The sequence below is a fragment of the Gavialis gangeticus genome, unplaced genomic scaffold (genome assembly GCF_001723915.1).
Source record: "Gavialis gangeticus isolate Ggan-Ray unplaced genomic scaffold, GavGan_comp1, whole genome shotgun sequence".
Taxonomy (NCBI): Eukaryota; Metazoa; Chordata; order Crocodylia; family Gavialidae; genus Gavialis; species Gavialis gangeticus.
In genome coordinates, this window is record NW_017728992.1 from 199445017 (window position 1) to 199471997 (window position 26981).

The 26981-nt window shown below is 48.1% G+C and overlaps 1 protein-coding gene across 1 annotated transcript in view; it reads right to left on the reverse strand.

The window, feature by feature from the left end:
- Positions 1–26981, reverse strand: part of COL22A1 (collagen type XXII alpha 1 chain) — a 381540-nt gene that overhangs the window by 165200 nt on the left and 189359 nt on the right. Inside the window, exons 13-16 of the mRNA XM_019528200.1 lie at positions 13472–13525; positions 11382–11435; positions 9717–9770; positions 2898–2951 (exon numbers count right to left, since the gene is read on the reverse strand). Coding sequence (XP_019383745.1) covers positions 2898–2951; positions 9717–9770; positions 11382–11435; positions 13472–13525 — 216 coding nt within the window. The remainder of the gene's footprint in view (positions 1–2897; positions 2952–9716; positions 9771–11381; positions 11436–13471; positions 13526–26981) is intronic.

The window sequence follows — 26981 nt, forward strand, 5'->3', positions numbered from 1 at the left end:
TCTACCCAAGATGCACAGTTGAATGGCTTTTAGGTAACACTGACTGCAATGTTGTTTATTGGGTCTTTGTTTTACGTTGATATTCTCATTCCCTTTTAGGTTACTTTGTTCTCTTGTTTTTTAAGTTATTCTGTTCTCGGACAGTAAGCTGCCTGAACCTTTTTTGGGAAGGGCAGCAAATAAATCAAATAAATAAACTTCCATAGATACATTAATTAACAAATAAAAAATAAATGAAATGAGTAAAAAATAAATAAATAGATATATTAATATTTTATTTATTAATGTAAGAGACAAGCATGCCTAAAAGAAAAAGTCTCGCAAATGAGATAGACTAGAATCCTTGGAGTTCACTTTCATAGCTCAACCTGGCCTCTGACATCAAAAGAGTTAAGGAATTGGTAGGATTTTCGGTGTTCATCGTTGGCAGCAGTGTATAATCACTAAGACCTGAAATACCCTCTGCAATTGCTTTCATTTATGAGACTGGCGGCACTACACGTTGTACTGTTTTACAACAATCCCATGGGGTTATACGAAGAGCGAGGTCACAAATCTTGCTGGGCCACACTGGAATGATGGGTGCCTGTAGATGTGCAGAGACACTGCTCCCATGCATTGTAATTACAGCTTCTTGGAGCAGACTTCATTAATTGAGTCTGCTGGAGTGTGCTAATTAGCGTGCTCCAGCAGCCTTCGCGTCTCATATATTCAGCATCCTCACACTTCAAAATGGCAGTGGGGGTGCTTTAACTATAGCTCATCAAACAAGCCTTAGTTAAAGCACCCCTGCCACCATTCTGAAGCACAGGACACTGCATACATGAGATGCTGCAGGTGCTTTAGTTAGAGCGAATGACAGAGCTGCTCTAATTAACGTGCCCCCTGCCCCACCCTAAGATACCCTATGAGAATAGAAGAGAAACTGGCCATCCAGGCTAATGCCTTTGAGCCAATGCCAAGTGCTTTAAAACAATTCGTGGTCTACCCCGGGCACCACAATACACCTAGTTGTGTCCAGTGGTGGAGATGTTCCCTGCCACACGGCCTTTGTGCCTTTATCCCAAGCAGGGTAACCGAAATTCTGTTCTTTGAGTTCCCATTGGAGGAATAACAGAGCAAACTTCGACAGCATCCCATTCTCCATAGCAATTACCACGCCACTTCCAAGAGCAGACTGGGAGAGGTGAGAAATACGACTCTTCTCCAGTGCTCTACCGTCTTGGGGCCCACCTGCTCACTGCAGTGGCCAACCATATCCCGGGTCCTCGGTAACTATGCAAACCGGATGTCAGTTGAGTAATGAAAACAACTGGGGTTGTTCTCAACAGACCCCAAGCAGCACTGAAACCTGGCACTGAAAAGGCTCGCCTCCTCGCACACAGGGATGGCTTGAGACACAGCGGCAAATACCCTCCTAACTTTCTTCAAACGGGGCCACGTGTGCAGTTGAGCCCTTTGTTGCGATGTGGCCAAGCACTGCTGTGCCCGATTTGCAGCCCTAGGGACCATCCAGGCAGATAGCTTTTTGCTTTCAGACATTTTAGTAGTAATATTGTAGAGACCCTTGCCACGTCCCCCCCAGAAAGAACCCCTTCCTCGTATCCATTTCAATTCTAGTAGAAACCAGCCCTTATACAGCAGTTGGCACCCACCTGTGTTGCCTGGGGTTATGTGTTTTAACGTTGCTGTTGCTTTCATCAAATGTTATCGATGCCCTGTTAGTGATGAAGTTTTAGGAACTACGATGCCAGCAAAAGTTACAGCCAGGAGATCCCATCTCTGATCTTGTATTAAAGAATGACCACAGGCTCAGTTCAGTGGGAAAAATTTGGCCAGGTTTGTTTGCTACAAGCACAGCCCCAACACATTTTGGCCTAACAAGTACATTAGACCAGAACTTAAGGCAGGAGTGGGTAAAATGCAGCCCGTGGGTTGGATGCACCCTGCCAGGCCATTATATCTGGCCCGCGGGGCCCCTAAAAAATTTAGAAAATTAATATTTATCTGGCCCTGGCTGCCTGTCGTGAGGCCTTTGATGGCTTGCTAAAACTCAGTAAGTAGCCCTCCACCCGAAATAACTGCCCATTTGTACCTGTGACCTCATTTGTCACAGGTACAAATGAGTTAAGGCATTTGTACCTGTGACAAGGTACTTGGCACAACACCACACAGGCTGAAACCTGCACCTGCCCCAGGGTATAAAATTCACAACCCACTTGAAAAACCTATGCCAGAACAGAGAAAGCTTTAAATGCACCAGCAGGTCGGGCATGCCATTTCAGTGTGCCAATGCACACGCTATACCCAGGTACAGTTGCTCTAAAGTTTACTTTGAGTTGGATTTTGCTATGATAGGTCCAGTAAAAAACCTGATAATACTGGATTTGTAACTTCTGGATGTGCTGTACATTCAATAAGGTGCCCCTATGGCTAAAATCCAGCACTCCAAATGGTTCTAAAATAACTTCGGGTGATAAAAATCAGGGGGTGGCACTGTCAGACTGGTCTGTGATATAACATGGATGCCGTATAGTAATGTCACAAGACACCAATCCAACAAATTGTTCGAATACTGCATTTTATGCAAATGAGTAACCCTGCCAAAAGTGCCTAGGCTCCCTAGTAATTTCTATGGACTGTTCTATACTCATAAACTGAGCATATTAACCTGGGTATCGTCTATTTGCTTCTAGATCCAAACTAAATTAATTCACTAAAGCATGGAACCCAGGAAGTTTCACCATATAAATCCCGCGTGAGTCAGTGGTGTGGTAGACATCTCTAGACCGTGCAACAAAGGGTTACCTATGCAGAACACACCAAAAAAGTGGGGGAAGTTTCCAGATGGGAGGAGTGTTCTGCTGATAAAATATGATCAATGAACGATGACTTACAGGCGCTCCGACATAGCCTTTGATTCCTGGTGGGCCTGGTTTTCCCTCTGATCCCTGGTAAAGAACGAAGACACAGAAAGAGAAGTGAGGATCGCAAATTGGGGTTATTTAAGAAAGAAAGCAATACACAAATTCATTTTGAAATTAAACATGCCCTCCCTGGTCCAAGCAGAGGTCCCTGACAGCTGGTTCACGTGCATTTAAGCACGAAATACCAGAATGCTCTTCCACTCCGCTGCAGCTTACCTTCCCATTTCGCTCCCTGGGCTCAGACACTGGTACTGCTGCTGCTGCACCAGGTCCTTTACCTTTCTACTGCGTTCCCTGCGCTTTCAAGGCAAACTGATGCATGGAGATTTCCGCACAAGCTGCTTCCAAAGCTGCAAATGGGACCGATGACGTGATTTGGGCACTTCCCTATCTGCGCTCTGCCTCTCCCGGCTGGGCAAGATCAGTCATTCTGAACACAGAGCAAGTGAAATAAAATGCAGCCTGGGAAGGCAGCCGGTCTGGAAGCCGAACACGGGCGCCGGTGATAAAAGGAGCCTCAGAGCTCAGAGGAGCGTGCGCCATCCTTGTAGTCTCATGCTTGGCTGAAGAGTGACAGACGGGGTTAGGAACTTGTTCCCCAAATGGAAACTTAAGAAATAAAAGACCAGATTCTCAAGCTGCCCGTCTCTCGGAGGTGCGGTGAGGGAGCCTGTTCTGATTCAATGATCTTGGAGCCCATTCTGCATTGGCTGGTGAGGAGCCATCTGCCGGGGAAGGCGAGCTGGAAGGCAGCAGGCTCTTCCCCACGTAGCACAACGCAGGGCAAACTGCAGGAGGGTCTGCTGCAAGGCCCAGCCCCAGAACAACGCAAAGGAGTCTGGACAGACAATGGAGTCAAGTGTTTCAAGAAGGCCCCACTAGATCCTCGGTTTATTTGGTCGTTCCATATTGTGCTGTTTAAATACAGATTTTTTTTTTGTTTCCTCCAGTTGTTGGACCCTCCTAACACATAAGGCCTCCATTACTAAAAGAGTGAGTTTTTTATCTGAAATGTAGCTGGGCAGGATTTCAGCAATACTATGTGCCTGAGATTTCCAGATGAAATGAGGGCATATAAAAGCAGGCTGTGCTTGCAAGGGCCGCTCAGCAGGGTCAGGGGCTGTAGGGACCAAACTTCAGATGCAAATGGCCAGAAGGGTCTTGGCATCACGAGCTCCACTTGCACTGTGACTCACACCTAGTCACACTGTCCTCACAAAAAAGCTGTTAAATCTGGCCCTGGCAGGGGATGACATGGGCATGGCCCTGCTGTGCCCAAGCAGTTTTGAGGAGAGAGATTATGTTTTATTTTGTTTTGCCAGAAGGGGATTTTTATTATAGAAAGCCAAAATACCAAAAGACAAGTACTATCCTGCTGTGGAGTAAAAAACTGCAGCAGTTCAGGTGCAGACACTGCCCAGCTAGCTGGGGCACAAGGATGCTTCAGTGCAAGGGCTGGCTGGTGGCTAGCCCCGCACTTAAACACCCTCATGCCCAAGCCAGCTCCACAGCTCTTTGAGCCAGGGGGAAGCAGTCCTGGGCTGGCAGCCCTGCCAGCCAGGGCTTCTCTGAACTGGCTCAGCATGCTGCAATCCCAGGTGCACATGTAAATGCACACCTGGGAGCAATAAACTCCAGTGCGATAATCACTGGAGTTTACTGTACCACATTAATATGCATGTATAGATGCACTCACTGGTGAGCAAAATAATGAGGCAATAAGCTATTCTACCCACCACTTTTCAGGGGCACCCTTAGTTTGACACTAATAATAGAAGATCGGGTAAGAGTTTTATCATTGCACTGCAAAGCTCACTGCATCTTGGGACTAAAACGCTAAATGCACTAAAATGATGCACTAAAACACTACTGAGCTGTCATCATCCTGCTCTGAGAGATGACCTGACCATGCCGAGCCAGACAGAGGTACCCAGTGGTCTTCACCTCCAGTGGCTTTGTCACTAGTCTGAACACCTAGCACGGGAGACTTGGTTTTCTCTCTCACCTCTGTCAAGTCTCCATTTCCTTCCCTGCCTTATTTCTTCTCTGTCATAGCTCTCTTCTTACCTCCTGTGCAATAGGAGCCAGCTGAGTCTGTATGCTTTGCCGCGCTTCTCTGGGTCTGTGACTAGACAAGCAGCTAAGAACAGCTGACTTACAAAGCCTGACACCAGTACAAGTGTGCCAAGTTTCTAAGTGCCCAAAGAGATCATATGCTGTGCCCGTCTTTCGTTAGCAGGGAGGCGGCAAATAAGCCTCAGCATCAGAAAGAGAGTCGGCAGTTTTTATCTTCGCTCTTCTTCCTTCTCCCCTTTTGCATGTGTTTTCCTTGCTTTGTCTTCAAGGAAGCAGTGAACAAGAGCAGCAAGTGCCCGGTCCATCTCAGCTAACTACTTCTCTTTCCCCAGACAGGGCAGTTGATACCAATTTAAACACCACCTACACGACTGTCATGCAGGGAGGTTTCCTTATAAAAGCTTTCCACAGCTAAATGGAAAAGGAGTAAGGAGGGGAGGAAAAAAAAAAAGAAGAGGCCTTTACATACTATTTTAAATCCCACATGTTTTATCTGTTCTCCTCTCCCTTCTTTTTCAGTGCTACTAACAAAACATGACAAGGATTGTTAAAGGGGGTGATTTGCTATGGGATTAAGCAGGCTCTAGTCCCTGTATTCAAAGCCCCAAACCTGGTCGAACTCTTAAATGTTGTGCAGAGACAGTTGTGCTAGCACCGCGATTCTCTCGGCCGTTTTATTCGACTGAAGTTAACGCAGCACAGTGCCTTCCTACTTCATTGCAGCTCTTTTTTACCATCCCCAAAGCACTGAAGAGTCTGAGACTCTGCACTGGAATAGCAGGGGGCTGAGGGGGGCTGGGCTGGGCTGTGCTGTGCGGGACAAGGGAGGCTGTTGGCTCTGCATGGGCTGCCTGTGCCACTTGTGGCCCCAATGCCACAGCCTGGCCACCCCGATGTAGACACACCTTAACATTTTCCCATCAAAGCAGCTTGCCTTCCCGAAGACTTTATCTGTCCCAGCAGCTAACACTAGCGATGACATGCTGAGGGCATGTCATTGTGGTAAGCCTCAGTTAACAGCAATTTTGGGTACCTCTGGGCATTAAGTCCTCTTACCAGATGCCTGCAGTATCACTATTTGTGCTGCTGAAGGTTTCATACAATTCCCAAAGGCTGTAACAATTGCTCTGCACGTCTTGGAAGGAGAAAAAAAAATGCCTGTGATTGCCACAGAAGCAGCAGACTAGTAAATCCCTCAACCACACAGTTGCACAGCTAGCTGGGTTTCCCAAACGGCACAGGCAGCTTGTGAAACTCTACATGCCAGGCTACCTGACCTAGTCGGGTAGAAATGAAGACTGATGGATCCAGGACCAGCCGCGATCCCGCTGATCAAAGAAACTGCAAGTTAGTGCTCCGGGGAGTCTGGAGCAGACCCCAGTGCTCTCAAAGTCATGGCACCGCTGCTCCAACTTCTTTTAAATAAAGATAAGTGATGTGACAAAAACCAATCATTGCAGCAGTAATGGGAGACATGACCTTTACAACTATCGACCCCCCCCTTCTTCACACACACACTTATTGGCTCTCCACTGATATATAAGCATAGCAAGGAATCGGTTAGTGGGTTTTGGAGCCGTAATTTGTATCTTAATGCGCTGTCAGCAAAATCGGGCGAGCTTCTTAAAATAGCACAGCCCAGAATCCAGCCAAAGGACACACTATCACGGGTGATGCACTTTTGAAAAGAAACACACCTGTGGAGAAAGGAGAAGACTGCTTTATCTTTAGGCAGGGCAGCAGAGAGCGAGAGGCTGAAAGTTTGCTCATCTGCAATGGATGCTGGCATTGCCTTGTCCAAACGGATTTGCACTGTGCGTGGTAAGTGGCCACAGTAGCCATCACATAACCAGTCCTTCCCAGCCCATAGTGCCAAATGCACTGCAAAGATATAAAACACACTGACTTCTAGTCACACTGCCATTTATTATTAGTAGTAATAGTAATTACTATTACTATTATACTATACTATTACCATTATACTATTACTATTATTATAGCAGTACCACAGGAGAGACCCACCAAATTGGAGTACTTATGCTAAAAAGCGCTATGGTAAGAGTCAGGCCTTGCAAATGCAGTCTACATAGGTAAAAAGACATGAAAGAAGAAAAACTGGAAGAGAAAGGAGCATTGTTATCTCCATTTTTACAGCTGGGAACTGAGGTGCACAGCTGATCAAAAAAAAGTCTCTGGCACAGTTAAAAACAAACCCCGCAGCTTCCTCCCAGCTTCTAGTTCAAGATGCCGGGAATGTTACAAGGATTATAAATAAGAGATGAATGGAAACGATCCTTCCTGCGCAGCCCGGTGCTCCTCAGTTCTGGGTTTCTTCCCTGCCAGCCCTTGTGGCGTGTGTCCAGCCTGGCTGGTCCACCGACTGCCCCGGTCTGCGTGCCAACAGCCTTCTGCACCTTTCTAGTGCTTTTGCTCTGAGCGTATCTGGTGACGGTGCTTCCCGCTGCGCTCCACCTGCACGGACTAGCTGGGCGCCTCTCCTCCTGTACCTTTCTGGATACAGCTTCTCTCCTTGTTGTACACAATCTCGTGCTCAAGGGGACAATTGAGACCCACCCTCTGCCACTATGGGATTGCCCCCCAAGGCCACTTTTCAGTTCCTTCTCTAGCTTCGTTTTACATAATGCAGAGAATGAGGCTTCTCTTCCATTACCTCTCTTAGAAAACTAGTGTCAGATTCAGGTATTTGCCCAAGAAGTTTGTGATGTTTTCCAACCTACATATTCCCCTTTCCCACTGTATCCTTTCCTTTCTAGCCCCTTTTATTGTTTTTTAGCATCTGTATGGAAGATCCCAGATGTTTCCTCTGCATTACTCCAAATAACCCCTCATTGACTCCTGTGTGCTAGGGAAATGCAGTTTATCAAATACTTGCCATTTTCACACCTCCCCTTGAGCACAACTATACTCACTATCTTCTCATTCAAGTTCTCTGCACCTTCCAGGACTGAGCCTTTTAAAAAGACGCGTTCATAGTGCAATTAAGTATCTATAGCCGATTCAAAACTGGAGCTAGCCCTCGGAAGAAGAGAGGGATCAGGCACAACGCAGAACTCATCGCTATATTTGGTTACTGTGACATGACTGAAAAGCATCCAGGATGAATGCAGAAGTGAGATTTCTGTATTACACAACACATCGCAGAGCCCCAGCTGACCAGCATTTAGGGTGACAAATGCATTTTGCTTGCCACCTGCTGCCAAATCCCACTGCAGATGAAGAGCATCTCAAGTCATTAGGAAATCTAGGGCTGGGTTACAAATGACTGAATTAAAATGCTTCCCAAGCTCCTCCTGTTCTCCCAGCCACAGCTGCCATTCATCTTCTGCAGAACATGCTGTCATGTGGCTTCCTCAATGAGCCCCTCCGTGCTGCCAGATACAATCACCGCGCTTCTCCCGCAAAGTCCCGGGTTCCCTGCCATGTATTTCCACCACCTTAATACCAATGGGCTCATGAATGGGACCTATGGGAATTACGACAGTTTATACAATTTACCCATGCCAGCTATAGGCAGTTGGGAGAAGAGACTCTCCATGTTTCCAGGGCGGAGAAGCCTAACGATCCCTATCCACGTGGAAGGTGTTTGCCTGCTTCATGCATCCCCTCGGACTGAGCCAATTGGGAACTGAATTCCTTCTAGGAGGTGCTGGGTGCATCTACACGAGACATCAAATGTGCAGCACATCAATTCTACTGCTCATCAGCCCGTCACGGCACAAGCCATGCTATTGTGCTAATGCACAGAAGAATGAGTCTACTGTGCATTAGTATCACTACAAAGGTGTGTGCCAGCACTACTGCGCAGTAGTGCCAGTTACTGTGCATCCAGTTAGTACCTTTTATAGGTACTGAATTTAATGTGCAGGATCTATGGTGCATTAATGCACATGTAGAGGTGCCCACTGAGTACAATTCTGCTTCTACCAAAGGCAAAATTCCCACTGACATGAGTCAGGCAGCTCTGGTATCTGTTATTTCAGCCAACTGATTTGCTCTTTGGCACATCCTACCTTGTAGCGTGTTGCATGATTTGTGTCTCTACAGCACAGCCTCATGGCCATGCTCATCTTGAACATGGAAATGAAAGACTACAAGAAATGCCTCTCAGATCAAGGAGATCCACTGTGCAAGGTGACTTGTCTTACCTGTAGACTGCATCTCTGTATTAAAGGGTGGTGATGCTACCTGCTCAATTTGATGCAAGTTCAGGGCTCTTTCTGCTCCCAGTTACAAAGGAGCAACTGAACTGTGTCTGGACCTGGATAAGTCAGGGCAGAAACTGGCCAAAAATGAGTCCCTCCAGACCCAGACCCTGATGCTGTGCTCAGGGGTGTTGCCATACCCAAACCATACGTGTTTTTTGGACCAAATACAGACGTTGCGTCAATAGGTTGGCAGAAGTTGAACATTGCCAAATCATTGTAAACTGGTACAAACAGAAGCACCCAAAAGTAGCCAAGGCTTCAAAATTGAGACCTCAGCTGCTGTATTTCCATTCCGTTATCTCTCTCTGCCCGAGGGAGGCTGTGAGCATTTACTGATATCTTAATAATGCTCCCAAGGCATTGAGCCTGATCACCATCCTAACGCTTTGAGCTTATCCACAGGATTATCCAACAGACCAGGCATGCAAATATTATTGTCATTACAAGAGCAACATCAGGTAGTCCAAAGGCTGGATGGAGAGCTCACCTTAGGGCCCTCTGGACCAGGTAGTCCAATTTCTCCTGGCTGTCCTGGCTCCCCCTGTAAGCAAACAGAACATGCATTAGTCCCTATGGGCACTTTTACATGCACTCCAGGGGTGGTGCTTTAAACAGAGCAGCTCTCAGAGCACACTACAGGCTCGCAGAGCTGCTCCACTTAAAGCCCCTCAGCACCTCATGTATCAGTATCCCTGCCCTTCAAAATGGGGCACTTGGACGAGCTTTAATTCAAGTGCCCCCACCGCCAGTTTGAAGCACAGGGATGCCGATATGCGAGATGCAGGAGCGCGGTGATTGCCACGCGATAGCAGGCTCAATCAGTCGAGTCTGCTCCATAATTACAGTGCATTAAAGCCGCTGCCGAGCTCGTGTACAGCCACCCTATGATTGTAAAGGGTCTGGATTTAAAGCACTCCTGGGCTTTACGCAGGGAACGTGCCAAGGTTTACAATTCTGTATGTCATGTACGGGCAGCCCGAAGTGCCCATCACATGCCTTATCTCGAGGAGAAACCCAGTAAGAGCAGGCCAAAGCACACAGCTAAAACATTCAGACATTCATTTGCTCTTTGAAGGCAGCAGTTGAAGCGATAAGATGCCAGCTCTCTCATCCCCATCAGCTAGGAGTTATTATGGCCTGGGTCTCTGAAGGCTGCACTAAGGATCTAGCCTTTACACATTGGCCCTTCCCCACCACTGCTTGGGCACATTTGAACTCCCAAAGGATTCATTTAGCTTTGTCGGCTGCAGCTAAATAGCCCCTAGTGACCAGGAGCCAAATAGCTAATGGGCCCCAGTCCAGGGAACAGCGAATAGGGAGAGAGGCAAATCCTACAGATCAGTGGGGTGACCAAGATTTCATTGATTTCATAGACATTCGGGCTGGAAAGACCTCGGGAGATCATCGAGTCCAGCCCCCTGCCCCAAGGGCAGGAAGTCAGCTGGGGTCAAAGGATCCCAGCAAGATGCAAGCGCTTCTTGAGAGAGAGGGTACAAGGAGCCGGTGGTTGAAGGCAAGGGTTGATGTGTGAGACCCACCGGGTAATACTAAAGCAGAAAGAGGAAGTTTAAAAAAGCAAGCTTCACTGGGTGATAAAAGACACCCTCTTCTCTTGGCTGCATTTAGGCTCATGGCATTTTAGCTCAACCCTTCATTTCCACCCTGCAAAGCCTGCAGCAGCTCTCCTAAGCACTTAGCAGGGGCTGTGTCACCAAGTGGACTCCCAGCCCCTGCCATTGTGACATTTGCTTCCCCCTGCCCAGGTGCTGCAGCATCACGCCATCCCTGCTCCCCAAATCCACCAGCAGATAACCCCTCTCCCGGTGTGAGGCAGGTGGCGGCAGCGTCAAGCCAACACAGCAGCAGCCAGTCCCACCGTGCAGCCTGCCAGGCTGTCCTCTCTCCTGGCTTAATGAATTGCAATGGATCTGCCCCTGGAGTCTCTCCCCATGCTTAATCCATAAGAAGTCCACAGTCTTTGCAAGCGTGTTAGGGAGAAGGCTGAGGTTATTAACCTCCTGTCATTTGTTTCTGTTGCTCCTCAAATGGTCATGCAATTCCCCCAGACATGTCCCACTCAATACAGATTGATTTCCATTGCCCGGCTGATGCTGAAAGGAAAGGATTACAAAGAGGGAACAAAAAAGCTTACGGTTTCTCCTTTTGCTCCTTCCCTCCCAGGGGGGCCAGGTGAGCCCAGGGACCCCTGGAACAACAGAACCATCAGCAGCATAATATTAACATTAGCTGAAAGCACGAGGACATGAGTACTGCAGTAAGGCAAGAATAAGCAAGAGGAAAATCATTTAAACCCAAACATCTATTATTTACAGTCTCCAGAGTACCCAGTGCTGACTTGCAGGCGCTGTAGCCAAGCAGATGAGCTGCTAATGAGCCTAAGAGCTCCTGTTCACTTAATGGATTTAAAAATAAAATAATACAAACTCTCAGGAGATCACCGCCTATATAACCTTGTGAACGTGTTATTGGCAGCCCCTGCCCACCCCTCTGTCACCACTCCATTGTACTCCTGTTGCCTCTCCTCCCTAAACAGGGTCTTTGAAGCAAGGATCAATTTTCGCTACATACTTGTACAGCGTCCAACACAAAGCTGAAGAGCCTCTAGGCACCGCTGCTGAACAAACGCACAATAAGCTGAGCCTAAGACAAACAAAGACATCTCGGAAACTTTAGATGAGACAACTTTCCTGAAATGTCCGCAGGGAAACGAGCGCCATACAATTGGAGAAAGGCTGGGGGGGGGGATAAAAAATATTCCCGGGCAACTGAGAAGCACGCATATTTTCATGTTAATGTGCATCTTTAACATGCATTTTAAGCTGCCAGAACCCAAGGGAGTATAGCATCATTATGACTCAAATGGTGCTGCTGAAATGCAGAGGAGAGACAGTTTTTGTCCGGCAGGACTAACAGAGTGCGTATGCACGTGACAGGGGTATAATCTCCAGGGTTTCATTCTATGCACCGTAAATTGAAATGGTGGGTTTTTAATTGAATTAATAAGGCAATCGTTCTGTTGCAAAGGACGCAGAAAAACCACAGGTATGGATTTCTATTTGAAACCTCCGGGTTCATCTTGGGAATCACGTTCACAAACCTATCGGTGCTAACGTTGTGTGGCACTGAAAGGATCGCAAGCCACCCCAGGGGGCTAGGTGCCCTGATTAAGAATCATTGACTTAGGCACTTTTGGAAAATGTGACTTGAAGCTAATCCAGTGGTTGATCCGGGATAATAATGTTCAGGCTGCCATTTTAGTAGAAAAAATACGTCTTGTTCCCAAAGCGATTTCTTTTAGACAGAAGAGAAGATGAGCTCACCTTGCCATTTCAGTCACCAAAGATGCTGCGAACCAAGACATTTAAACTACCAGCAACACCAGGTGACAAAACTGCTGGACAAAAGGACTGCAGGTATCAGCAGTTGGAAGAGGCCAACAGCAGCTCAAGAAAATCACACTGAAGACAGATCACAACTTACTCTGAATGCGAGCAGAAGCAAATGTGATATACCAGGAAGCACGGGAGGAAGACAGAAATAATGATGCAGGTACTCACTAGGATTCCCTTGAGGTGTCTGTGTTGAAATTTTGGGGGTGCACATGGCAATAACCTCCACAAAGACCGTATGATAGCACCAGGGTGCAGACTGCAGGGTGCACATATCTCACAATGAGCAGGGACCAAAAGTGGCAGATCGTTTTCCTCTTCTGGACCCCACAATTACAGATAGGCATGTACCCATGAACGAATCGATGTCCATGTGGCATGTGCATGCTTGAGGTGGTATGACTTATGGTGCTCAGTAAAGTGCCGTTTTCATCACTGCTCTACTACCAACGACCTTACCCCTTTCCAGTCCTCCTTAGGTGATGAACCATATGTTTGGATCAAAAAAAAATAGTTTCCAGCCATATTAGCTTCTTCTTCAGGGTCGGCAAACCAATTAAGGCAAGAGAAAAAAGCTCCCAAACAACTGCTCACTTCTAACTTAAATGTAGGCTGAACCTTCCTAGACACATACATCTGATTGCTCTTCACCCTATTTCAGAGCAGGAGATGGCAAAGACTAGCAAGTGCTCTGTTCTCCTGCAGATTCAGGTGGTCTATCAAGCGCACCCCTACTCTGCCTTCTGCCGGAGATGTCTGTGTTAACATGTATAACCAGGAGATTTGAATAACTTAATGGCAGAGGTTGATGTGCCATTTCAAACAGACTTACCTTTTCTCCTCTTTCACCCTTCAGTCCAGAAAAGCCCCTGGGCCCTTCTTCACCCTAAAATACAAGTACAGACATCAAACCTCGGCATGAAATGCAGCATTGTTCTACATTGGACGGGTGGCATGAGGTTCACCTAAAGCTGCCCTACACTTGCCATTGCAAAACACTGTTTCAAGCTGCTTGTTACTTGCCAAATTTGAACTATTAACCTAAAATTGTCCATGCCCAGCACACGCCTTTAGGCTGAAATTTTTGGAAAGTTTCGCTAAAAAAGCTCTGGCTGTTTCCAAGAACGAGATTAAGGAAAAATATGTAGTTTTGTTCCATGGGGGGAAAAAAAAGTCTTATAGTTGTGTAATTGTCTTCTTAGGAAGCTCTAATGCTTCCCACCTTCAAAGGGAGGACTATAAATTTAGTGGTGGAGAAAGGAGGCTTCCTTTGTATCAAAGATTTGCCTTTTGCTATTTCTATGAACATCTGCCCACAGCTGGCCAAGTGTTGGCCTCTGATACACCTCATTTTGCATATGGGCTATGGAGACTTACCAAAGTTTGACAAATCCATGCTCTAAAGATCCTACCTGCACTGCGGATGTTTCAACTTAGGGGTCCTAAACTGCTCATGCCCTGTAACCACCAGACAGTCCTCTCAAAGACTGGAAGATGTGGGCCTCATGTCCTTTTAGCAGCTGGCTCACATGGATGATAATAACCTTCTACTGCTACCAGGTGCAGCTCCACTAGCAGAGATCTCTGCTGTAAACCTAAAGGTTTTCACACTGCTGCTAAATCATACTGGGTTGCGATATGGTTCTTTGTAAAGGATTTTCTTTTCTTTTTTTCAGTGTACTTTTAAAATGCCTAGGAAATTACATGCAAAAACTGCAAGAAAACATTGCATTGTTAAACCAGGCTCTTAAAAATTAAGAAATTACAGAATCAAGCATATATTACTGGATATAACTGTCTGTGAGCACACACATGCTCACTACACATAAACAGATCAATTGGGGGGCAGTTTGTGCCACCCATACTCACATTGCTACTTCTTTACTGCATGGGTTGCCCTGCCTTTAGCAGGTATTTTTGGAGGGTACACTTCTACTCAATGGCATAAACTTGACCACCCTTGGCCATAATTGATAGGCAGATTTGGCACTTAGAGGTTAATAAAAACCTGAGAGCTGGAAAGCATCTATAGTAGATATGCATATGAAAGTCATTAGGTACTTTTATAATCACATTTTTTGCTAACTGACAAACCAAGCCCTCGATTTGGAGCTTCCAATGAAGAGAGTGGCAAAATCAGATCTGCTCTACCTGAATAGTTCCCCAATGAGATAGAAAACCCATCAAAGGACTACTCTGATTTTCAGCACATTTATTTGCTCAGCGAGACCCATATAACATGAAGGAATGGTGGCTTCCTGACATAAAGCTGTCAACACAGGTAAAAATGCAGTTCTTCCCTTTCTCACTCTTTGTTTCCATTGCAGAGGAGTCAGGATACATTCCCTCTTTCCTCACTAATTGCGTCCTTGATGGAGCAACAGTAGTGTGGATGAGCGAGTGAGTCCTCACATCACCCGCACGAGCAGCAGACAGCCTAGATGCACCCAAATCCTCCCACTCCCATTCCTCGTCCCAGGAACAAGCCCACATTGGCCCTTAAGATAACAGGGTCTTGAGCCATGTCACTGGAAAAAGGAGAAAAAAGCTATGAGGGGATTGTGGAGGAAAAGACCAGTCAAATACTACACATTTGAATAGGAAGCCACTCCTGAATCCTACCTAGAACCATAAAGTCACAGCTCAGAGACCTATCATGTTTTCCCTTCTCGTCAGCTCCTCATCAACCCTGGCTAGGTGCTTTCTGCCTCTGCAGAGCACAGTAAATCACCTGGACAAGTCAAGCGATAGATCACAGCAGATGCTTGTGCTTCAGTAAAAATACACGGGCGAATCACGGAGCTCGGTTCCAAGGTGTGCTTCAGCAAAGTAAAGGCTTTAACCTCTGAGACTGAACAGTGGGAAGGCATGAGACCACAAAGCAACCAGGTCTGGTGCTTATGTAAAAGTTGAGCCCACACAGATAGAGTCATGGGCAGATCCAAAATGGGGTGGGTCACAATCTGGCAGCTCCACTCCCCCGCAGACACCTAGGTCCCCTGTGGTGTCTAGGCATGGCTGGAGCGGGACATCCAGAGGGACCAACTAAGGAGCAGGTAAAGAAGGGGGACCTGCCTACTGCTGAAACCCCAGCAATGCTCCTGCCCTTTCCAGACAGAGGCTGTGGGGAGCGACTGCACACAGTGCCGGGTCCCTGCTCCCACCCCTTCCAGCATGTTTCCCCCAGTGGCTCTAGCTGCAGGAAGCAGCTCTGCAGAGGACCAGGCAGGGCTAGTGTACGATCCCCCACTTCCAGCACATGCTGCAGGAGTGAGAAAGGAGTAATGCACCCCTAATAGATGCAGCTGGGCCAGCAAAAGATAGATGCAGCTATGCTTGCCAGGGGGGAGGGGGGAGGAGTCACTTTGGAAACTACTGGAGTATCCAAATACTCTTCTGACTACAAACTGCATCTCCACCAGATAATTATACCATAAAACTTTACAAAACGTTCCAATTATGGCCTCATTACACTAATTTTAGGCAGTTCCTGGAGCTCTTCACCCCTGGATGGTCCACACTTTAACACCCTGAAACTAGTTTTAAGCACACTTTAGGCAGCTTAAAGTTATGCCACTCTAGGGCAGGTTTATCTCTGGTCCATGTTACCCAGCTCACGTTCCATTAATGTGTGACCACTCCCCACAGATGAGCCACCCAAGTTGAAGTCCTCCAGCATCCCAGAATGCAGAGTCCCCTCCACCACTTTCCTGCTCTGTGCAGACAACTTTTCCACCTCCTGAACTCTACTGCCAAGGGAGCAGTTCTGGCACTAAGCCAACTCCTCCTCCCAAACCTGGGACCGCAACTCCATGCAAACAGCCTACAGAGCATATGCCAGCTAGCCAGGTCACAGACAAGTCAAGGAGTGGGATCTAGCAGGGGTGGGCATGAGGGAAACAAGGCAGGAGGCTGGACTGGGTCCCCATGAGCTGGGGTTTCCTTTCTGGGGCAGGGTCAGTAGCTCTCCCAAAAGCACCTTTCCTCACCGCTCCAAGGCACCCCCAGCAGCATGATCAGGACCCCCACATCCCAATTTATTAGAACACAAGACATTCTTTCCCCTCCCCCACCATTTCCTTTCCACCACGTTCATTACCTGCCCTCATCCCATTAACTTTCCACCTCCTAGCGTCATGTTCCCACCATACCCCCAACCCATTTTTCATGCACCCGCACCCAGAGCGGGGAATAAGCCTGCCTGACTCACCCTGTCGTGGCAACTCACAGTTGTAGCTCCTAGTCCGGCCCCTGCTCACCAGCCCTCTATTGGCAAGTCACAGCTGCGCAGGTGAGGGACAGTCAGGGAAGGTTTTTAGCCTTAAGGTGTGACTGCTGCAAACTCGAGCTAGCACTAACACTGAACAACATTTGAGCAGCTCCAAGTGCAATGTGTAAAAGACCTTCAGTGAATGGCAAACCAGAAGAGAATTTGGAGGGACCTGAGATAACAGCTTCAGCAATCAAACCCAGCTAGAAGGCAGGTGGCTTTTCTGTATCCTGGCCCCTTCTGGAATCACTGGTGGAGCTGCGTTGTGCTTTCTGTTGGATTTGATCCCACCCATCACCGACCACTGCTTGTTTATATCTTTGTCTACGTTGCATAAGCAGTAGCACTCAATTAAACCTTTTTACCTGGGTTAGAGGGCAGGCAGACATGCTGATTAGCTTCTACAAAAATATTTGTAGAAGGGAAATGCGTTGTCTGCAAGCTGTGACCTGATCTACAGTACCTAGTGGATGGGGCTTGGCAAACCACTGTCTGTCATGCAGAGATGGAAATTACCAGGGAAGAGAGGATGCTTGGAAACCAAAGTCCCAGGGCCATATAATTGCACAGACAATAGGGACAACATTACTACGCTGCTGCTTCTATGGTGCAGGTGAGGCATATAAAACTAGGCACGCTTTTTTTTTTTAATTGCTGTTCACTTGAATAAGAGTAATGCTTAGAGGGTGCATCTACATGAGACACTAAATGTGCAGTAGACTAATTCTACTGCGCATTAGTGCGTTATGACAAAAGCCATTCTATTGTGCTAATGCGCAGTACAATTAGTTTACTGTGCATCAGCATCACTGAAAAGGCATGCGCTGGTGGTACTGCACACTAGCACCGGTTACTGTGTACTGAGTTAGTACCTGTTATTACAGGTACTAAACTTAGTGTGCGGTAACTACAGTGCATTAAGGCATGTGTAGACATGCCCAGAGAGTGCTCAATGAAGTCATAGTGCTGGGTACTCTATATATACACACATAATAAAAGACAGTTACAGCACCTGGAAGCCTATAATTTCAGTTTAACAGCACCAAAAACTGTGTGGGTAAAAAGAAGAAACAAAGGAATGGAAGAGGAGGGGAAGAGTAACACACTTCATACCCGTCCCCCATGCTAACTATGCATACAGCTTATGCACAAGAGTTTGCTGATGGTGTATAAGTATACCAAATATCTCAGCAGCATTAGTTCCAGCTTGCCACCTAAGTCTACAGGTACCTATAGTTTGACGGGAATTCCCATCCCGAGAAATTTGCAGTGTACATGAGAAAAATGCAAACGAGGGAGAGAAATCCAAGGAAAAAGACACCCATAAGCTATGTCCAGTGAATATGGCACTTTGGAGAGTTTTCCTGCTCCGCACCTAAAATATTGGACGGCACAGTGATTTTGACAACGGCATGATATTTTGCCAGCATAGGTATGCAGGTTAAAGTCTTTCGGATGCTGCAAAATGGGGGGGGGGACATGTTTTAGCTGGTGAAGTGTATTTCATTTGGGGAATGAACTAGAACAATACAAGCAAAAGTCCTTTTTCATCGGCATAATTCACCCCAGCACCAAGAGTGTGTTGCCAGGCCTCAAAAACATTCAGGAGGTGGCTTTTAGCAGGGGCGGGTGAGGATGATTTCTTTCACTTGTACTGATTTTTAAGGTGACATTCATCTCTATGCAAAGGGGCCTACATACCCCTTGTATTTCAGTGAGGTCCGCAAAGCAGGGTTTGAATGATGCATTTGGCTTGTACCAACCCATTGCACAGACAGGAATTTTATTTGTAATGAATGGAGACAGTCTGTTGACGCGTGTGTCAATCAAAGTGATGAGAATGAGTAAATGGGTGGTTCTGCCTTACAGGAAGCCACTTTCGATGTACAGCGAATCTCCTGACCGTGACTTAAGTTGGATATCGCTCACATTATGTACATTGCCAGCTGTAGGCATACAGAGCCATGAAAGTGCAACGTCTGCCCTAGGCCATGTGGCTCCGTGCTGGGACCTGTAATACAAAGGACCTTTTTGTCATAGATAGTAAGATTTATCTTCATGTCAAAACCAAGTGGTTTAATAAAGGGAGAGAAGCATCTCATAGGGGCATGGAGAGATCTAGGGATGGATTAGAGCTATTTGTTAGCATCTAGTTCTAGCTATGGATAATGAAAAAAACAGGAAGAATCCCTCAGTGGTGCTGTTAGGTTTGCAAGCCATGTTAAAGTGCTTCTGTCTCCTGTAGCTGTAACTCCTCAAGTAGCTGCCAAGTGTATAAACATTTCTCCTCATTTGAAAACAGCTGTGGTCTATAATCAACCATTTTATTTTGAACTCTAGGCTGTGGCCTATGGTCATGGAAATGACAGCCATGTAAACAAAAAAAAAAGTCAAGGCAAAAATGAGCCCTAAACAGTCAAACTGTAAGTAGCCTTGTTGCCTTTGAAGGCAAACAGTAATTCACTTGACTTGCTTTTGACTTCTTAATTTTATATAGTGGGCAATGGCAGACATATTATACGTAACCCGGGTTTTGGCCTAATAGTTGCCACCCCTGCCCAATGTCAGGGATGGTGTGGTAAGAGTGGGGCAGGGCTTCCAGCCAGCACCAATTTGCTTTCAGTCGGGCCCCTGCTCCCCACAGAGCAGCCTGTGGTCCCAAGAAGGTCTAACACTTAACTGATTTAACTATTTACATTTCATTTACAAAACAAGAATAATAGGAAAGGTTATTTCCAAGCGAACTTAAACGGCATAACCAGAACCACAAAACAGCATCAGTCAACCCTTGACTCAAGGACCACAGGTCGGGTAACCGGCAGCTTTCAGCCACTGCTGAGATGCTACCACAAGGAAGCAGAGTGCTCGCTTCCAGCTGCTCCAACGGGCTTCCCATTAAGCGACAGACTGCAACAGGTTACGCTCTTCTGGTCTGCAGCAATCAAATTGTATCAAACCCCAACCCACAATGAGGCTAAAGGGTGACCCTCTGTGGCAACCAAAAGAGTAGGCTCCTGCAGCAATCGGCATGACCCAAGCACAAAGCTCAGCGACTCCATCCGATGACAATCAGCTGCAGAATAAGAGACAGGACTGAGTCCCCTCTGGGGCAGTCAGTGGCAGAGGGTCAGCAGCACAGGCAGCTCCCAGGGGCCAACCAGGGCTCCGGGTGGTGAGCCCCCAACTGTGGCCATCCCCCTTCCCTGCAAATGAGGGGACTGAAAACCCCTTCTCTAGATTGGCTTCTCCTTTTCCACAGGGCAGGGCTCCCCTGCTCTAACTGTGGGGTCACTCCAAGTTCACCGGCACTGTTTCTAGCCCAGGGTAAGTATCTCAAGCCAATGTGGTGAGCCCACATTGGCAGTCTGTTACATATACAAGGTCTATTCTATATTCTTTTTGCACTCTCTTGCACACAGGCTCCTTTCTTGAAGCTGGGAGCACATCTCCTTTTAATACAAAAGACCTACGTGGAATTTCTGCCCAAGACATAGCAATGTCCATAGTGGCATCTCCTATGCTGCCTTCAGGAGTCCTTCAAAAGTCCTTCAAAAGTCAGCAGAGGAGGATTACGTGACTCGCAAGCTTGGATCAATGCGGCATGGGCGGCAACAGGGATTGGATGATCTGGTCGCAGAGCACTGAATCATTCTCCCGTGGTGGCATCAGTTCAAATGCAGGCCAGTGACTGATAGCAGTATCCATCTCTGCAACAAGTTTGGCGGTCACAGCCAAGCAGAGAAGACTTTACCTGACAAAAGCACCACTATGTCACCATCTGGGCTGTACACTGTGATCTAAATAAGAAAGGGAATAGATGAACCTCTTCTCCCCCACATCTTTAGCAAAGGATGGAGGGTTGTTGGCCGTGCACTGTCAGGTAGCTAAATCTACAGACCCTGGCAGTTCAAACTGCTTTTTGAGTGAATAGAGGGCTCCCAGGTTAAATGGTGTCTTTCACCAGCACTTACATTTTTTTTTTAAATAAATGAAGCAATTTTTAGTATTATTTTCAGTTATTTTTGAAAAAGGAGCTGGGCTAGAAAAAGAGCCTGCCTGCAAAAAAAGCGTTGGCAAAAAAGCACGGTGAAGAGGTGCTCAACTAATCCCTTCTTCATATAGTACTTCTGAATACTACTGCTTTTGATGATCTGAGTCAAAGCCTCACCTCCCTGTCTCACCATGTGTTTAAAGAACATGTCTCATCTTTGGCCTAAACTTCAGTCAAACCGGCAGGGGGAGTGAACTGCATGGCAACTTTACAAGCCAAAATTATCAAGATCTTCAAAATGGGTAGGAAAAGGCAGGACCAGAAGTGTGCATTATCCACATATTGAGATGATCTTGTCATTGCGGGATCTGAACTCCTCACAACATACCTGTGAAATGAGAGCAGTAATATTGTTTAGACTCGCTTCACTAGAGTAGACACAGTGTAGTGGAAAGATGGAAACTCAATCCCAGTTCATAAGAACCAGGCCAATGTCTTAACCACAACAGCTTCCTGGCTTCCAAACGTGTGTAACCTGGGCGGTACTCCAAGAGGTACCCCTCTCCAGTTGAAGGGATCAAGCAGGTGCACAAGCGCTGTGGGAGGTGTAGGAACTTTCCTCCCCTATAGAGCAGAGCCAGACCACCAATGGGGACTTAACCATATACATTTTAATACTGGGAACATAACAGGCATAAATCAGAGGGTATAGTGGACACTACAATGCCCCAAGGGGACAGGATTCAACAAAGATTAGACACTTACAATCATTGACAAAACAGGGTTAACAAAATATAAAACACAAACAGCAGAGCAACAATACAGGTTGGTGAAATATGAAAAGGCACAAAATGCAAAATGTCAAATGACAAGGAAATATAGGGCCTTGGTACCTGGAGGGGGAGGCAGGGGGGAAAACACAATGGCCCCTTTCCACTGCAAGAAGATTTGCTTCTTGTTAGCTCACTCACCCCAGCTGAGATTTGAATGCAGATCTCCCACATGGTAGGCAGGAACACTGCCACACAGCCACCACTGGTGACACTGCTCCAGTCTGCTAGGAGTCTTGACCTTCCCGGACCCCGGCTTATGTCAAGCTGCCTGGTCTCTGATTGGAGGAGCTGGAAGCAGAGCTGGGAACCTCTCAGGTCGCTGCTCAGATCCTTGCTGGAGCGGGGAAGCCTCTCCTACCAGCTGCAGCCTCTCTTCGGGGATCCTGGAGCCCAGCAGGGAGCCTCTCCTGCCGGCCGCATACCGCACTGCTGAGGGTCCCACTGCTGCCTGCAGGTCCTGCTCTTTCAGGCTCTTCTGGGGCACTGCTCCTACCCTGCTGGCTCAGCTCTTGCCAGCTCTGTGAAGCTCCTTCCTTGTTGTCCCTCACTGGTCTCTCCCCTGAGTCAGCCCACACTGCCCCTTTTATCCCCCTCCAGGACCCAAGGGACCAATCAGGGGACACGGGGGGGCGAGGGGTGAGTCTCTGGGGCCTGATTGGTGCGGAAAGGGAATCCAAGCCTCCAATCATCTTTTGCCCTTTCAAAACCCCTGAGCTAAGTCACTGCCAGCCAGCCCGTCACTTCCTCCCCCGTGGAACCCTTCACTGTCCCCGGTGAAGCGCAGGCCTCAGCCTGGGGGACTACCGGACCCATGAGGCAGCGATGGGGACCTCTCCCAGAACCCCCAGGGCATCGTAGGTGAAACGGTGGACTGGCTGAAGCTCCCGCGTTGGTTGTGGGGTACGGTCTGGGGCAGGACTCCATGAGGGCCCCGGTGACTCGGGTTCCCTCTCACTGGAGGAGTCTGCCCCACTGGCAGGTAAAGGCGTAGGAATATTTTCTCCTTCAGTCTCTCCAGGTGGGGCCCCACGAGCAGCAGTCCCCATCTCCCCTTTGCCCTGAGAAGTGGCAGGTCCTAAGCTTGGGTGAAAGTCAGTAAGGTACCACCAGTCAGAGTCTGAGTCCTCCAGGGGAGCTGCAGGTACAACTGCTGGTTGGGTGGCACAAGGCCTCCTTCTACGGGGAGACCTAGGCCTCTCTTCTCATGGCTCTGTCTTGGGCAGAGGGGGCCCCACCAATTCGCCAATAGGCAGCAGGAGGTTCCAGTGGACCACGTGACTTTGACCTGGTCCAGACTCGGGAGATTTCATATACTGGGAGGTCTCCCAGTTGTTGCACCACTGTATAGGGTTCAGCCCGCCACTGATCAGCGATTTCGTGTCTCCGAGTTAGCCCCCGGTTTCACAGCAGCACCCGGTCTCCTTCTTGTAACCCTTGCTCATGTACGTGAGCCTCATAAAGCTGCTTATGGCGTTGCTGGTTTCTTCCAGCAGTTTTGGCTGCCAGTCTGTACGCACGACAGAGACGGTCCCGAAGCTGTTGTGCATATTGACCATGAGTCAAGTGTTGTTGGTAGACTCATTCTACCCCAAAGCACAAATCTATGGGTAACTGGGGCTCCCTCCCGAACTTGAGTAAATATGGACTGACCCCCGTTGAATCATTCCTAGTGGAGTTGTAGGCATGCACCAGGTATGCAATATGCTGGCTCCATGCGGCCTTCTGTTCCTGCTGGAGGGTACCCAGCATATTCAAGTGAGTGCGATTGAAGCACTCAGGTTGAGGATCCCCTTGGGGATGGCAGGGTGTAGTCCTTGATTTCTGTATGCCACCCACTGTCAGTACTTCACGCAACAACCGGCTCTCAAAATCTCAGCCTTGATCGGAGTGGATTCTTGCAGCCAGCCCAAACACGGAGAAGTACTTTTCCCACAATACTTTGGCAACTGTTCTTGCTGTTTGATCTCACGTAGGGAAGGCCTGGGCATATCGGGTAAAGTGGTCTGTCACAAACAGCACATTCCCCTTTCGGTGCCCCTCCACTTCTATGGCTAGGAAATCCATGCCCACGAGCTCCATGGGTTTTGAGCTCTGGATGGTGTGTAGATAGGCAGTTCGAGCAGGGTGGGTCTTCCTCCGTACACACCAATCGCAGTTTGAGCATTTAGTCCTTACGTCTTCAGCCATTTTGAGCTGAACCACTCACGGGCTAGCGCCAGGGTGTGCTCCACCCCCATGTGCCCAAAGTCATCATGCAAGGCCTGTAACGCAAGGGCCTTATACTTCCGAGGGAGGACCAGCTGCCAATATTTCCATCCTTCTGGGTCCTGCACCTCCCGATGTAGCACTCCATCAAACAAGTGAAGCCTTTCCCACTCCCTCAACAGGAGGTGGGCTGCTGGGGTAGCATTATTAAGGGTCACGGGGTGGGTATTCCCTGATTTCCGGGCATTCAGCACCTCTCGCACATCTAGGTCCTATTCTTGCACCATCCTCCATTCTGTGGCCGTGACCTGGGGCAATGAAGAGGGAGTCAGCGTGGTGTACTGAACCCAGGGCTGTGGAATCCCCTCAGGGGACAACCCCAACACCTCAGCCGTGCAAACAGTACTTTCCCTCATCCCCACAGGGTCTTGTATCAGCAGGTCACAAATGGTCTTCACTGTCTCGGGGCTCCAAACGTTCCCAGGGTTGCTGGGGAGTTGTCAAGACAGGGCATCAGCATCCACCTTTTTTTGTACCACTCGATAGTGCAGGCTGAAGGTGTAGTTGGCTAGTGCCGCAATCCAACATTGGCCGGTAGCATCCAACTTAGCACTGGTGAGCACATAGGTAAGAGAATTATTGTCTGTCCACACCTGGAAGGTAGTCCCATACAGATAGTCCCAGAATTTCTCAGTGACGGCCCACTTGAGGGCCAGGAATTCAAGCTTATGTACCGGGTAGCACATCTCGCTGGGTAACAATCCCCTGCTGGCAAAAGCCACTGGTCGCCGGTGTCCATCATGTTCCTGGTACAGTACAGCTCCCAGTCCTGACAGGCTAGCATCCGTGTGCAAAATAAAAGGGTGGTTGGGATCAGCATATGCCAGCACAGGTGCCTGAGTCAACAGTGTATTGATCAGTGATGATCCAGGCGTTCCAAGTCCGGTAATCAATACACATACGGAGTTGGCCGCTCTTCTTCCGCACAATGACAGTGGGAGAGGCACTAGGGTTCTTAGATTCTGTGATGATGCGGTGGTCCATGAGCTCCTGCAGATGACATCTTACTTCCCCCATCTCAGGGAGGGGAATGCGCCGAGACCTTTCGTGAAAGGGTCGTGGGTTGCTCAGACAAATGTGATGCTCCACCCCCTTAGCCTCCCCTACATACCAGTCATGCAGGGAGAAATCACAGGCTCAAGCCCCAAGTTTGTCCCTGAGCTGAGCTTTACAGGCTTCAGGCACTGGGGAAGGGTCAACTGGAGGGGGGTTTCCCTCCTGCTCAGGGTTCACCACTTCAGCTTCCTTTATCAAGGCCACCTTCTGTCCCGGGTGGACCACAATATCTTTCAAGGTTGCGTTAACCTTATCACTCTAACTGGGTCTTGGTTCAGCCCTTTTGGCTCGATCACACCATCAGGGACCCTCAGCATACCAGGTCTCTCTCTCCTGGTGGGGGTCTTCACAACCAGCAGCTTATTCTTTTCATCCCTCTCAATCCAATTGCATACAGTATGCAAAGCCCATTGGCCCTGTGCAGGGACTTGCTGGGGCTTTGCTCCAGAGAAGTGCAGGATCCCCACAGCTTCAGGGTGACCCCACATCTCTCTATGCTCCCATCGGTCATATGCCTCTGAGCACAAGGCATGCATCGTTAACCATTGTTGGTAATCTGGGCCAGCCTGTTGTTTACAGTAGCAAACAAGAACCTGGAAAAGGCTGGAGTTGGTCCCTACAATGAGAGTGGCCCCTTTTATCCACCCCAGATCAGGGCACACTAGAGGAATGGTTGACACTCCTTCCTCCACCCCAGATATTTCAGTAGGGAATTTTAGCCTCACATTCACATAACCCCTGTAAGGATACTGTTCCTGGCTTAAGCCACAAAGTCCCAACCCCATAAGGGGAAGCAAAGGCAGGTGTCTCAGATGTTCCTTATAGAAGGATTCAAATAGGATGCTAACCTGGGACGTGCTGTCTAGAATGGCCCAGCACAGGCGATCATTCACCATCACAGGGACCTCTGCATGGGGTCCCACTAACCCCTTTGGCAGTGAATTTACTGAGGGTAATGTGTGGGAGTCTGTCTGGGTCCAGAGCGGAGCTGACTCCATTGCTCTGCCCCTTCCCCATTTCCCGCTGCCCAGCGCCCTTTTAACCTTTCAAATTCCAATGCAGGGTTCTCAGGCTGAGTGCACTCCCGAACCATGTGCCCTGGCTCTCCACATCTATAGCAGAACCCCGGAGCCCTAAAGCGGGTATGGGGCCGAGGTCCTCCCGAGGCACAAGGATGGGGCAAGGGTTGACCCCTGGGGCAGGTTCTCGACATGGCAGCTGCTAGTGCTGGCGCCAAAGGTCCTCCTCCACTACCAACAAGGTGTCCTCATGGGGAGCCACCGTTAGCACCCCCCCCTCTCTGGGGGGAAACATCCTCTGGGACCCACATAGTCTCTTGGAGTCTGGATATCTCTTCCTCTTAACAAATCTCTTGGAGGAGGTGACTGAAGTCAGGTGGGCTGCTCCTGCTCCCCGCTAAGTTGAGGTTCCAGAGTAAGTCCGAGCTATACCATGCCCCAATACGAATTTGTCGGAGCTGTATCTGATTGGTGTCAATGACCCTAAGTGCTCCTTGGGTCACCAGGCGTTGTTGCACCGGCTCTAAGCGAAGGACATATGCTAAAAGAGTCATGCAATAGCCCATATATGTTTTAGGAAGAACATGATTATGTTTCTCTTTCTTCTGCAACCTTTTCTTATTCTGCTTTTAGTAACCTGGGGATTTTGGCATGAAAATGGTTTCACAGAATGGCCAGAATGGAAATATTTTCTTGTACAATCTCACTGTTTTGTTTTTTTAAATATCATTAAAGTTCCTGGGGGTTCTGTGGATTCCAAAGCAGCTAAGCTTGGGTGCAAGAGACCTTTGCAATGGATATTATTCAGGACTACTTTCAGAAAGCTGCTGAGCACAGGCAGCACAAATTACTGAGCTTTGGAGAATACAGGTGCATGATTCTATTAGCTTAATTAGGTTAAAACCCTA